At 41.6% G+C, this 15,385-nt stretch overlaps 1 protein-coding gene across 4 annotated transcripts in view; it reads left to right on the top strand.

Moving 5' to 3' along the window:
• The window catches only part of LOC116831131 (uncharacterized), a 108,749-nt gene that overhangs the window by 60,299 nt on the left and 33,065 nt on the right, over positions 1-15,385 (top strand). For all 4 annotated transcript variants that reach the window (XM_075064100.1, XM_032790906.2, XM_032790907.2 and 1 more), the window contains exon 7: positions 1,491-1,591. In XM_075064100.1, the coding sequence (XP_074920201.1) occupies positions 1,491-1,591 (101 nt within the window). The remainder of the gene's footprint in view (positions 1-1,490; positions 1,592-15,385) is intronic.

Here is a 15,385-nt window from a genome sequence, read left to right as displayed (position 1 = left end):
AGAGTGAAGTTCTGAAACAGCTTTCCAAGGGGAGCAATGGGGGTTAAATACATACCTGGCTTCAAGACTAAGCTTGATAAGTTTATGGAAGGGATGATATGATGGGATAGCCTAATTTTGGCAATCAATTGATCTTTGACTACTAGCAGTAAATATGCCCAATGGCCTGTGATGGGATGTTAGATGGGGTGGGATCTGAGTTACTACACAGAATTATTTCCTGGGTGTCTGGCTGGTGAGTCCTGCCCACATGCTCAGGGTTTAGCTGATTGCCATATTTGGGGTCGGGAAGGAATTTTTCTCCGGGGCAGATTGGCAGAGGCCTTGAGGGTTTTTCGCCTTCCTCTGCAGCATGGGGCATGGGTCACTTGCTGGAGGATTGTCTGCACCTTGAAGTCTTTAAATGATTTGAAGACTTCAGTAGCTCAGACACAGGTTAGGGGTTTGATACAGGAGTGGGTGGGTGAGATTCTGTGGCGTGCTTTGTGCAGGAGCTAAGACTAGATGATCATAGTAGTCCCTTCTGACCTTAAAGTCTATGAGTCTATGATTCCAAGGTCAAACCCCGGCCCTTGCCTTGTCCTTGTGGCTGCTGGTTTCTCTTTTCTTCCACTCCCCTTTCAAAGAGGACACAGCTTGGTTTTCAGTGTGTCAAAATAGCAATTTTGCTATTTGATGGGGGTTTTGTTCCCTTTGGTGAGTTTTTCTACAGAAGGGGGTGATTTGACCCTTTACTCTGGGAAGATTGGGAGAAAATGTTTGCCATAAACATGGTTTGAGGCTAGAATTGGAGTTGCAAGTTCTTGAAGTTAAAGTGGAAAGACTGAATCCTCAAGACTCGAGCAAATAGGAAGATACGTTATATTGAGTCAATACAATTTAAAAAAAAATCACATTTTAGTTGAGAGGCAACATTATAACACAGGGAGAAATTGTTATTGCTGTTATCCCTCTTGACCAGAGTGACTAATCAAAAATTCTAGGTCTAGCAGGCTATTCTAGTTAGGGGGAGAAATTGGTGATATTTGGGTATTTCTTTGATGCAGTTTTGTTTAGCTACAAAGAATGTACAAAGTTCTGTCTCTCTGAATGACTCAAATAGCAGGAAACAGTTTCTTTTACTCATAGCTCCAAGAACTCACTCATTTCAGCCTGCACACTTGACCCAAAAACCTCTCCACATGTTTTTTCCCCCAAGGACAACCACCAGGCTTTCAGCTGTTCGCTCCCACCCTCTCTCTGTCATTCCCAGTTTTTGTTTTTTGTCTGTTCTGGCTTTCCACACAGATATATACTCCTACCCAAAACAATACTCAGCAAAAGCTCCCTGATACTGTTTTTGTCTTAGATGGGCGCTTTTCCTTACAGTCATGTTAATTGAAGTGTGAGTTTACACCTATCTATTTCAATGAGGTTTTAACTCAACCCAGAACAAGGTTTTGCTCAGCTCTGTAACATTTTGTTACTGAGATTTTGATGTTACCTTACAGTGGCTGCAGCTAAGTCTTTTCCTTCACATCCTGTTGTGAGAACCAGTGCAGCACAGTCAGCGAATGTCCTTCTGAGCAACCGATGTGGACAGCTGAAAATGGTAAGTAACAGTTTTGTATTTAAGAAACTTGTGCTTTCAAAAAATGCCACTTTAATGACCTAGTTCTTGCTCTGTCTAGGACTGATGCTCCCCTGTGTCCAAACCCCATTTGGTGTAAGAGAGTGGCAGGGGGAGCTGCTGGGATGCAGCTGTAACTGATTCCATGGCCCCATCTGCACCAGCAATGGTCCATGTGGGAGCTGCTCTAAGAGGCTGCTCAACTTAGGCCACTGGCATATATTTCCTTAGGAGCCTTCTTCTCTGCCCCTTCTCAGCTCCTTCTGCAGTATGCACCCTGCACCTGGGTTGGGGGGGAATGGGGCTGGCTGAAACATTGGCTTTACTGGCTTTACATCCATTGAGGGTCCCCCTCCCAGGAAGATACCGAGTAGCACAAAGGGGGCAGACTGTATTTGAGAATCTGTCCCACTCTCTGTCCTTCCAGTTTTTTATATTTGTGCCCATCGCCATAGTGTCAGTCCTGGAGCACTTCCCAAAAGCAAAGAATAAGAATGAATAGATCACACTTTTCCTTCCCTGCCAGAAGAAGACTGGCTTGGGATTGTCATTTCATTTTATGGCTCTTTGAGAGTGAAGTTACTATTGTGTAATTCCCATTTTACAGGCACAGTCAGTGATAACCTACCTTATAGGGTATTGTAAAGATTAATTAACAATGCTTACTTAAAGTTCTGAAAGTTGCTTTTAAACAACAACAAAAAGCACTGTGTAAAAATTAGGTTCTCCTACAGCTGGGAGGATCACCTCCCTGTCTATATCCTACATCTTCTGCCTTTCACGCACAGTGTCTGTGGAGAATGAAGCAGATGGGGAAGTCTGAGGGTCTATACATGAAGGAGGAGGGCAGGTGCTTGGAAGAAGCATTTTCTGAGGGGAGAAGCTGATTTAAAAAAAAAAAAAGAGAGATGGTCAACAGAATTTTCCCTAGTATGTCAGTACAACATTTTTCTTTCCCATCCGTTATTGCGCAGTGTATTCTGTATGCCAGTTGGCTGCATCCCCAGAGGACACTCCGTTTTGCTTATGACGTATGTGTCTAATTGTTTAATATTAGTCATAATCAGATCTTCAGCACAAATGAAAGCTTTATGATGGTCTTATGTTGCAATGACTGTTTTTAAGTGTGAGTGAGTGATGGACACCCAACGTCACTGAGAAAGCTCACTGGTGCTCCTGGATCCCATTTTACCTTTTTCGCAAATTGATCCAGCACTTCCAAGAATGCTGCTTGGGTGGAAAATACTTTTCTGGTGATGTGGCAACCAAAACTGCATGGAAGGAAAGGGTGGGAGTGGATGATGGAAGGCAAAGATGTCTCCTAGTTTACCTCAGGCCCCTTCTTCCCCCTCCCACTTGCTTCCCCCTTTGTGTACAGTTCACCAGCTGTGCCCTGTGAGATGAGCTGGGGTGGGCTGGATCCTTCACACCTTTGTGCAATGAACACATCACTCTTCCAATCTGCTAGACATAGCAGTATTCCTTGAGACAGTCTGTCAGGTTGCTGAATGTAACTGAAGGTTTAATTTGCAGTTTGCATTCTTTTCCAGGGTACTACATGCTCTGGAGAGAAGTCAAAAACAGTCCTATGATTATGGATTTAGTGGTTACATCTGTCTGTTTTTTAATTTAATGAAGTCAGTTCTGTCCAAAAGACATTTCATATACTGGACAACTTAAGCTTGTTTACACTGTGATGAAAAAAATTACACTCTATTACTAGTTTCAGAGTAGCAACCGTGTTAGTCTGTATCCACAAAAAGAACAGGAATACTTGTGGCACCTTAGAGACTAACAAATTTATTTGAGCATAAGCTTTTGTGGGCTACAGCTCACTTCATCGGATGCATGCAGTGGAAAATACAGTAGGAAGAACATGAACATAAAACAATGGGTGTTACCATACACACTCCAACGAGTGATCTCTCTCTCGACAATCTAAATATATTATCAATCTCCATCTTTTCATGCCAAATTAAATGTTGCAGTCTAGGATAGGTCTTCAGACAATTTAGATGTTCGGTTGTGTGCATATGCCATTACTTAAATCGCACACAACTGTGCACAATTGATCCCTTGTTAATGGAGTTACCTTTTTTGTGCATACGACTTAATTGCATGTATGAACTAGGGGCACAGTTGCATATGGATTTTTCTGCCTAACATATCTGTTAATTTTACCAAACTGTAATCTAACTTAACAACTTCCAGGACAAGAATAGTTATATATTTTTGGTTGGGGAATTATAGAATACCAAAGTCAAGGGTATTCCTACTTATTTTTATGTTTAGTTTGAAAGTTCTAGTTATAAGAACGCCATGTGTTTACATGGTGCTTTTAATCTTCATGCCGCTTTCCAGTCATGAATGAATACTGACAATATTCTGGGGAAAGAGGTGTAGTCGTAGTTTTACAGCTAGAGAAAGTTAAATAGCAGGGTCACAGAGGGAATTACTGTCAGAGCTGAAATTAGAACTTAGGAGTTCCTGGCACCGACACCTGTACTCAGACTTCTGGACCACAAGCAGCTGCTGTGCAAGCTTTTCTGCAGCATTCCTCTGAGGCCCCTCAGTCTCGGCCCTCAATACTGCTGCTATTCCAGTCTGGAGCCTCTTATGAGTAGGGCTCACCAATTATGCCAAACTGAGTAGAGGTGTTTTACTGTAAGTCCTAGATGCCTACCAGGGGCTAGCCCAGTGGTTTACAGTGACCGTCTGCAGGCACAGCCGCCCGCAGCTCCCGGTGGCTTCGGTTCACCATTCCCGGCCAGCCGTGCCTACCGACGGTCAATGTAAACAAACTGTTTCGTGGCCTGCCAGCAGATTACCTTGACGGGCCGCATGTTGCCTACCACTAGGCTAGACTGTAGTCATCAGATTCATTTTCATTTATATGCTAGGCCCCAGTCCTGCAATGAGCTCCTGATATGATACAAAATTTGAACCCTCTAGAATCAGTCCAGTTGTAGTGAATCCCTGTGCTGAAGACAGAATTACTAAATACATATGCATCTGGGGAGCTCAGGCTAGACCCTCACCCTTCCACTCCAAAAACTAGGAGTACTGATATCCAGTTCTTGAGCCCACCTCTAAAAAGCAGCAATACACACACTCCCAGTTAGTACTGAGAGTACTTTTTTGTCCCACACAGATTGCTTGGTCCAGCACTGATGAGCAGTGAGTAATATGGGTATGACCAGACTAGTGAATGACAGGGTGGCCAATTGCTAGCAAGAAATCAGGCACACCTGGAGTAGCATGTTATCCCATAAACAAAAGACAAAAAACCAAGGAATCCCTCTGAACTGTTTACTTAAGCACTTGCAGCTATAATCTCTGGTCTGCTAAGGCCACTTTGCAACAAAAACATCAAGGTTTTTATTTTTTTTTTCTCTTCATCTCCCCCCCACCTTTCTTTCCACTTTTTCCTCTCCCCACCCATTTTTCTGCTTCTACTGGCAAGAAGGAAAAGGCGGGGGGGAGGGGGGAATGATTGTTCTCACACAAACTTTGGTTTAGTTAAAAAAACATTTCTTTCATCCAAAAATGTTTTATTGAAATTTTTTCAATTAACTCTAGTTAACATGTTGGGTTTTTTTAAATTCATTTTACCTTTAAAAATCTTTTTTTCTGTGAAAACTGTGGCACGAAGCAGAGGCATTTGATACTTTTACATTTGATTATAGCTTTTATTCTCTCTATTCAGAGTTGTTATATTGTCAAAATGAGGTCAGATTTTGATACCTGTAGTTATCAGAATATCTTCTTTCCCTTATGTTTGCATTTCTCTTGCACTCATCATGGTATCTAGATATGAGTTACAAAATTAACAATTGCAGTAGTTGTGTCCATAAAATGTCCACCGCTCTCTAATTCAGCTATTGTTAGTTAAAACTTTGCATCTTCCACCAGTCTTCCACCATTGTTTCTGAGACGGCAAAATGATGGTTCTTACATTTGTGCTCTAAAACTGGTCAGGTTTGAGCTTGTAATCCTCTCTAATGGTAAAGGGTGGCACTGCCCCTTGCTTGCGAAAGTTCAGCATAGGATCTTTCAGCTTTTGTCATTATAAAGTAGAGCTGTCTCATTGTGTCAGGGATGAAGATCATGGGCTGGGTCTTACATAAGGGTCTAAGGCAACTGTAGGGCCAGGACCTTGAAGTGGATCTGAAATGTAATGGGGAAGTTATTGGAGCACAGTGTGATGTGCTATATTTTTCATTAAAAGGCGGGTTCCTCTGTGTTGCCCAAGTGGAAGTTTCCCACTTTACCCTCGATAGTTAGCCCAGGGTAGGATGCATTGAACCTGGAAGTGACAAAAGCCTGGATCAATGGCTGGGTCTTTGAGATGAGTGAGCACACACTTCTGATTACTAAATTTGAAAGGAGGCATTTATCTTCATTCTTGCTATATGAGTATCCAGGAGCAATGCTGAATCCAAGAGAACCTCAGGACTTCGACATTACCTTGGTGACTGGAAAGTGGAGGATGAGGACAGTGTCTCACCCAGCTCCTCAGAGGTCTCCTCTCTCTTTCTGTATTATCTCTTATCTGGATTGAGTCAGTCAGCTGTTCTTAATTCATATACATTTCTCTGTCATAGTCACATCTAAGAGAGTATTGGCTGTCTCTGCTAAGGAAGAGGTTTAGCTGCGTATGTTTAGTGTGCTAGTAGCATTGTAGCCAAAGGCTTTTCACAACCTCGCTTAGAGTCGTTCTCTATATGTGATTAATAATACATAAAGAAATGGAATAATAACATTTTGATTCAGGTTGGAGGGGAGAGTTTTCTGTACAGTTATTCTTGCATAGGTGTGTTAATCTACAAAATCCTCAAGAGCCTCAGCCTGCCATCAGTTTGCAGTCAGGGGTTTCCCTGGGAGTCCTACATACATGTGGAACAGTGTATCAGGCCCTTGTATGGCAGTATGTAGTCAGCTTTTCTTAAACAGAGTCACCTGACCAAAGCCAGTTTATGCCATTGCCAAGAATCTAATTTGTAGGCAATGTTCATGCTTCCCTCTTGCTTTGCTCCACTACTGAATGTTGTCTACTATAATCTTCACTTGCCAATTTTATCTGCAGCACTTTATTCATAGAAGGTGAAATTCACCCCTGTGCAGAGGACTAGCACAAGATCTATGCACCAGTTAAGATTTTAAAAGAGGGCTTAGGTGTAATACAAGCAGTGTATAGACATTGTGTTATTTGTCTGCGCAGAGATGAATATGTAACCCTTCAAGCACAGTGTATAAATGAATGTGTTAAGTCACACAAATACACTTGTGCATTGCACTTCATTAAAAAAGTAACTTTTAAACATATACTCACTTACAAAAACTTGCTTTGCTCTATGCCACGCACTACGCACAAACTATTGTCTCTCTGGATTCTGAACACAAAGGGCCACACTCTGCACTTACCTACACCATAGTAAATGTTGAGTAACTCCATGCAAACCAATGGAGCTACTCTCAGTTTCAACCGGTGTAAGTGAGAGCAGCATGGTGGCCCACCTAACTCTTCTAGAAAACTTCCTCAGTAGACATTTTCAGGTGACTTTGTAATTGTTTCCAAACGAAGGGAGGATTAGTGGAGATGTCACCAAACCGTGAGGAGGCCGTGTTCGCCTTTTATCCTGCCCCAGTCTAAAGGTAGGCCACATGGGTCCCTGTTTGCCTGGCCTAAGACAAATATATCTTGGCTCATTCCTTGTTACTACGAGCCTAACTGAAGCAGAAGAGATTGTTCACAGAGATGTGAGAGAAAAATAAAACCAAAATGAAGGAGTGACCTTTTAAACATGAAAAGGGGAAAGTGCCACTTGAAAATGAATTCAAAACCAGTTTCAGGCAATTAAACTGACAGAGCATCAACAGAGACAAAGTTAAGTGCAATCAACATTTTTTTAAAGAAGAATTACAATTTTATGGAAAAATAATTAAGGGAATATCAGGACTAAGATTTTTCAAGTGATTGGTGGTGCAATGTTGCTCATTTTGGGGGGATGCCAAAGAGGCCTGGGTTTCGGAGAAGAGAAGAGAAGCAGGAGGTGGGGAAATGACATATAGGCAGAATTGTTTCTTTTTACACAGAACCTTATTCTTCAGTGTTTTGTCCCCTGCGTCATCATTTCCACCTGTGCAAATCAGTTTTAAACCGATAGACATTCCGAATGGTAACATTACACTCATTTTGCACTAGTGTAAATAACTGTGCAGGGTACAAGGCAGTGGAGAATGAGGCCCAGAATGTTTTCAGATTTTCCATGAGGGGAAGTGGCTCCCAGTATAAGGCCTTGTCCTCACACCAGCTGGCATCAGTTAGCTAGGGGTATGTTTTTTTGTTTTTCAACTGAGTTAGTTAAATGTCTTCAAGCTTGTGTGTAGATAGGTCCTAAGACATTTTCTCTTAGAGCTAGTCTACTCTAGAAGCACTACATTGGCGCAGCTGCACTGATGCAGCTGTGTCACTGTCACGCGTCTGGTGACGAGGCTCAATGCTAATGGGAGAGAGCTCTCCTGTTGGCATAGTTGCTCCACCTCTGCGAGAGACAGAATCTCTGTTGGCAGGAGAGTGTCTTCTGCCGACATAGCACCAGTGTAGACAGTGCTTAGGTCAGTGTAATTTGCATTGCTCGGAGGGGTGGCTTCTTCAAACCCCTGAGTGACATAAATTATATCGACATAAGCGGTAATGTAGACCTGCCCTTATTCTTGTATTCCACCTCCACCCCTCCACGATATACACCATATGCCTATTAACTAAGATTTGCTTATATTTTTGAGTGAATATGTTTAAAAATGGAAATATTTCTTAAGTTGGATGCTATTCTTCTTTGTTTAATGCACTATCTATCCATCCAATCTATCTATATATATACAAACACACTCAGGGGGACGAGGGGGAAAGCCTGCTTTTTTTTATATCCTAGTTTGGTTCACATACGTTGTGTGGAAGCCTTTTCAGTTGTTCCATTTGTAGATTAAGTAAAGAACTTTAGCCAAATGAATTTAATAATTCTTTAAAATGTCTCCCCTTTGTCTGGTTCTCATTCACACCACTCTGGAAGAGGGGTCTTTGTACTGCCAGAGTGCTAGAAACAGGCCTTCGAATAAATGAGAGCCAGTCCCCAAATATATATTATTACTGCCCCATATAGTTTATATTCAGAAATTACTTTTCCATACACTATTAACATATGTTAAACCAGAACAGAAATCAAAGTGACTAAAGACTTTGCAATTAAACTGTTAATTCTGAGAGCATTTATCAAAATATGTCCATTAAATAAAAAAAAAAAATCAAAACATGGATAAACAGATAATTCTATTCTAGAGATGATGCCACCACATGGTGAAAGTAAATTCTAAGCTACTGATTTTTTTTAAAAAAAGGTATTGGTGGTGGTGGTTATTTAGATGTCAACAATGTTCTCGGTGCTATACATGCAGGGCCCTGTATATTTTGCAATTCCACACCGGTGGAATTTAGAGAAACATATCTCTTGTATAGAAGAGTGCTCCAGAAGTTATGCTTCCCCTTAACAAAATCATTTGGTACTCTAATGATTGTGAAGAAAATGCTGAAATCTAGCTTAGAAACTGAAGTGTTTTTTGTTTTGTTTTTTTTGTCTGCAGACATCTTGAAATAATAGCGCTCATAAGTGTGAAGCATCCTATTCGTTTCCTAAGACTGTTAACTCTGAAACATAAATATGACAGCTTAAATGTCAAAATTGTTAATTTTTTCACTAGGGACCATTTAGTAGAAATATCTGGCTAATGTATTTGTCACACAACACTAAATGGTCGTGCACCCTCCCCCACTCATATTAGGTTGTTTGGTGAATTCTGTTCTGCTGAATAGCAAATAGCTCCTACTGATCATACAAAACTTCCAGCATGACCCAGATAACTTCCCTGATACAGTTGTGTTGTCAAGACAAAAATCTGTCTCTTATTAAAAGCTGAAAATGTAGGAACAACTTAAAATAAATTTAATTTAATGTAAAGATAAATAGTCAGTACAGAAACCAGTGTGTCTATATTACTGATTTTCATATTTGTTTCACTGAAACCCATGTAAATGAAGCTACTTGGATAATTCCAGTCTGCTCTGGTAGAATGTCAGAGAATCTAAGAACTTTATCACATTATTTAGGTCCAGATCATTGCAGATCTACTTTGAACAGACCAGAGCAATATGGGTATCGGAGCGGTCGGGGAGGAGGTGATTTCAGCTGTTAAGCAGATGGCCAATAATGCATAGACAAGTATTTTACCTACCTGGACAGATGAGAAGTCTGGGATTTTTGTTAAGTTGTGGAGAAAGATCCGGCAAGACTGGAAGAACCCAGATGTTTGAACAGAAGAATATGGAAAAGTCAAAGATAACTCTAAAGATGAAAGTTTGAGTGGAGGGAAGGATGTTGATGTTACAAGCAATGGAGAAAGTAGCTGAGAAGGAAAAATAAGATATGGAGCTCAATTTTGGCCATGTTAAATTTAAGCTGATGGCAAGCCATCCAAGGTAACATGCTGGAGACATAGTCAGATGTACAGAACAAAACTAAGAAAGATAGGTCAGGCATGGAGATGTAGATTTGTGAGTCATTGACCTAAAGATAGCAATTAAATCAGTGTGATCAGAAGAGGTCCTCTAAGTATAAAATAGAGTTCTGGATCCCCCATTGACAGGAGAGAGGGAAAGAGGAGGAGAAACCACCAGAGGAAACACTGAAAGAGTCAGAGAAATAGGAGGAGAGCCAAAGGACAGGACTAGGAAAGTCATGGTAGGATGGATCTCCTGGAGGAAAAAGTGACAGCTGTGTTTCAGAGTGCAGAATGGTCAAGAAGGAGGACAAAGCAAGAGAGATCCTGATGAGCTGTGGGCAGGAAGAGAAGCAAGATGCTGGTGAGAATTGGTGAGGTGAGAGGAAGGAAGCCAAGTTGGAGGGGAGCAAGGTGTGAGGACAGGAAGTTAAGGCAGTGATTGTAAACAACTCATTCAAGGATATTAGGGGTGGAGGGAATTAGAAGGATGAGATGGCAGTTGGAGAGACAACCAATTTCAATTTTATGAGGCTGGCAGATACTAGTGTGCTTGTGTGCTACATGAGTCAATACAAGCATGGGTGTTCTGTAATCACTGTAATGGAAAAAAATAAAGCTCTCTCCTCCTAATGTGTTAGGCTGGATGGAGTTCCTTTCCCCAAATTGTATTGTCTTACGTGTGTGTGCATAAATATAGTGCCTTTCAACCTGAAGTGACGTACTCTGCGACTCAGCTGAGAGCACCACTGATATGCCTCTCGCTGTAGAGATGGTTGCAGCAGTCAATTGATGTGCAGCACTGCAGGGATGGGGCACTTTGGAACAGGAGAAAAGGAGACACATTCTTTTCCTGAAATAATTTTAATGGAACTCTGTGAGAGAGCCCACTAATAATCATGCATTTGTATTATAGACCTTTCCGAAAAGGAGCGGGTCAGAGCACAAGCTGAGCTAGCAAGTTGAAACTAGTACAGACAGTGGTTCGTGCAGTGTCCCTGTGTCCATAATCTCCCCAAATACACAGGCCATTAGACGTAATTCATCCCTGGTTTAACTCCATTAACTTCATTGACGTTACACTAAGAGTTAATGTGATCAGATATGCCAGTAACATAGCAAATATAGCTAGATGTACAAGAGCACACTAATAAAAAGTCTGATCAACAGCAATACATCTGCCAGACCTCATATATCGCTCCCAGGAAGTGAAGGGGTTGATACTATGTTACATATTTCACATGTGTTTGGACGTATCCAGAAATAGTGAAGTGAAATAATTTGAAGGAGTCATTTTTTGGAGTTGGGACATCATTGACACTGTAATTGCATGAGCCATGGTTTATAAAGGGCAACAGGTACAGCTGCATTGTTTGCGCGGAGAAGGGATATGTGCCAGAGTGAATGCCCTTAGAGCCCATAGGGGACAATGATCTGGCACTTGTATGGGGCTTATGAGAGAGGGTATGTGACTGTGTTGCTTTGACTAAAGAGAGACTCACTAGCACCTGGACTGCAAGGACTTTGTTATTATATAGTTATTAGTAAAATTGCATTCTTCTGTCTCCAAGTGTACTAATGTATCTGCTCTCTTTGGAGAGGCCATTTTATTTGTTTTTAAATGGCTGGAAGTTTAGAGAAGCTTATTTTAACCTTTCCAAAATGATACTATTAGCAGACAAATGAAATATTATATACTGAAATTTGAAAGCAAATGTGAATGTGTGGTGGATGGAGCAGCACCAGCAGTAGGAGGACAGATATGCCAGTTTTGAAAGAATCTTTAAAAAAATGACTGTATATTGGATACTTTTGTGATCAGGTTTTTGTAAGAATCTCGTTGAATAGGCTGTCCCATGACTTCGCTTCAGCGTAAAGTGTTTCTCCAAGGGAGAGTCAGATACAGTGTGTGAGAGCGTATCTTGGGGCATAGCTACCCGATGCATTAGTGTGCATCAGTGGAATGTAACTTCTAGCCTGCACCAGTATACTGTGCACTAACTGGCCCAGGTGGACCAAACCAGCATGCTCTGGTTCCTTAGCGTGCATTAACATAGTCCCACTTCAAACTATACTACATTAATGCACACTAGGGAACTTTTAGTGTGCACCAGCTAATGTCCACACAGGTTAGTTAACACAACATATCGGTGCAGGCTAAAATTTACACCCTGCTGGTGCATGCTAATTAGGATGACCTGACGTCCCGATAAAATCGGGACCGTGACGATATTTAGGTGTTTGTCCCGCGTCTCGACCGATCTTTGGTTGGGATGCAATTTGTCCCAATATTTTGCTTGCCGGCAGCACTCGCCTTTTTTTTTTTTTCTTGCTCCGCTGGCAGACCCCCCCACTCCATGTGTCCCAATATTTTCTCCCTCTCATCTGGTCACCCTAATGCTAATGCACTTACACATGGAGTTATCCCCGAGTCACCTATTGCTGGTTAATTCCATGCGTGGACGGTCTTATTCTGAAATAAGAATGTAAACACATGAAGTTAACTAGAAATAGTTAATCAGGGATAACTCCATGTGTAGACAAGACCATAGAGGTGGTGTTGCCTATCTCAGGGATTCCATGCTGAGATGCCTGATATTTTAAATGCAAGCTTGGGGAAGGTGAGAGCCCTGTTAGCATATTTCTAAAGCCTGGTCTACACTACACAGTTAGATCAACGTAAGCTGCCTTGTGTCAAACTAGCTGTGGAATTGTCTTCCCTTAAATTTGGCTCTTGCTGATGTAATGCCTCTCTATGTCGATTTAGGCTTTGTCTACACTATTGCTTTTGTCAGTAAAATTTTTGTGAGTCAGGGGTGTGAAAATAACACCCTCCTGATCGACATAAGTTTCTCCGGCAAAAGTGCTGGTGTGGATAGCACTATGTCGGCAGAAGAGGCTTTCCTGCTGACATAGATAATCCCGCTTATTGGAGTGGTTTAATTATGCTGACAGGAGAGCTCTCTCCCACCAGCAAAGAGCGGCTACATGGGAGACCTTTATAGCGGAACAACTGTAGCGATAACACTGTGCTACTGTAAGGTCCATAGTGTAGACATAGTGCGATAAGAGTCACAGCCGATGTAATTAGGTTGATGCTGTGTCAGTGTAGACACTGTGTTGCTTACATTGACTGTTAATACTCCACAGTGACAATACAATTGATACAAGCGTTCTAGTGAGAATGCACACTGCCAACACAAGGAGCCAAGCATACACACACAAACAAGTGATTTAATGGCTGTATGCTGACGTAAGTAGGTTGACATAATTTTGTAGTATAGACATAGCCTAGAAGCACAGATAGGTAACTCGGGAGCGGGTGGGGGGACTTATTGTGGTACTTCAGACAACCTAGTATTGAAAAGGAAGGTCAGAATATTCATTCGTACTTGTGAAAACATGGGATTATTTATGCACAAGCAGTAGTTGATGAAGGCAGTTAATACAGTTGTCAGTGAGTTTCTGACTTAGTTTAGTAGCAGTTTGCAGCGTGTTCAAGGCTGTGTAACTGGGCTCTGGTTTACGCTGGGGGGGGTGTCAATCTAAGTTGTGCAACTTCAGCTATGTGAATAACGTAGCTGAAGTTGTCATACTTAGATCGACTTACCATGGGCTGCTGCTCTCCTGTCAACTCCGCCTGCGCCTCTCACGGCTGTGGAGTACAGGAGTCGATGGGAGAGCGCTCGGGGTCAATTTATCATGTCTAGACTAGAAGCGATACATCAATCCCCACTGGATTGATCGCTGCCCACCGATCCGGCGGGTAGTGAAGACGTACCCTGAGACAGGTACTGAACCAGCAGAAACTGGGAAGGGATCTAGAAGAATTGCAATGATTTGTGCTGACTAGTCTTTTATTAGTGTGAACTCTCACTGTTCCATCTGAAACTGGCTGCCTGGTGATAACATTCTGCCTCATGCATGTCAAAGAGCATTTCTCAGCTCTGCAGGAAACTCTGAGCGGATCTGAGAAGTGAATTTTGGGAATGTAAGAACCGTTATAAAAATGTGTTACGTATAATACAAACTGTGGAAAATACACGTGTTTTATAAACATAGGCCAAATGATTTATTTTTATAAATGTCATATATGTGGGTGGAGTATAACATACAAAAGAGGTCACTTTAATATTAGTGCATATGAGTCAATATATAATTTCACATAAGTCTAATATTTAAAATAAGTGCTACTTATACTGCAGTCCCATATAATTTACATGTATTTCAGTTCTGCAAGGAAACCCCTTTTGTGTGTGTGGTAGGGCTGTTTCTTTGTCTTCTTGAACCTTGTGTTGTCATTTGCCCTGGTGCAAAGTGGGTGTAAGCTGGTACTAAATCAGAAGGCTATGTCTACACTGTCCCATTGTGAGGACTACAGGATGTTAATGCAGAGAGCACCAAACAGTTGGGCTCTGAGTGCCGTGTGTGGACACTGCTAGCGTGAACTAAAAAGTATCTAGTTCACATTAACGTAATCCTCTTTGAAACAGGACTATATTCACATCCCCACAGCCTGCACTGTGACTCAATGCAAACAAGCCCTAACAGAGACTCAGGCCTTGTAACTGAGGACATTATAAATACACTGCAAAATGGATTCCCCTTTCCAATTTACTTTGTGTATTGACCCATATCATTTGATCAACATTTGTTCAAATGAACAGAGACTTCTACTGTACTCCTTTGCCAAACAGCATTGTAACAGAGTATCTCTATCAGACGTTCGTTGATTATCTCAACAACAGAGCTGAAATTAAATGCGATAGGGGCACGTAAAAGACTATAACAAGAAATTGCTTTTTCTAAAAAGTATCCTTGGCTTTGTCTGGCATATGACCTAAGACCCACACATTCAGTTGTGAAGGTATCACTAATGATGTGCTAGTTCTCAAGGACGTATCAGCGTGCTGCAGCTAACACCCGATAACACTGCTCACTCCAGTGCTGACACACTTTGGCTGCTGAGTGCAAAAATCTCTCCTGAAAGAGACCCTAGGCAAAAAGCAAGGAGCTGCGTTTACTCACAGGACTGTGCAGCAGGTAACATAAAAATCCAACCTCATCCAGGCTGCTCTTTTCCAGAAGACTAAACAGTACGATTGTTGCATTGTTCAGTCCGTTTTCCTGTTTATTATTGGCCACCTCTTTTCTTTTAATACTTCTCTTATAAATTCAACTTTCTTTTAGTTATAAATGTCTTCAGCTTTCTTCCTTTTTAAA

The sequence above is a fragment of the Chelonoidis abingdonii genome, chromosome 3, assembly GCF_003597395.2.
Source record: "Chelonoidis abingdonii isolate Lonesome George chromosome 3, CheloAbing_2.0, whole genome shotgun sequence".
Taxonomy (NCBI): Eukaryota; Metazoa; Chordata; order Testudines; family Testudinidae; genus Chelonoidis; species Chelonoidis abingdonii.
This window is presented reverse-complemented; position numbering and strand designations above follow the sequence as displayed.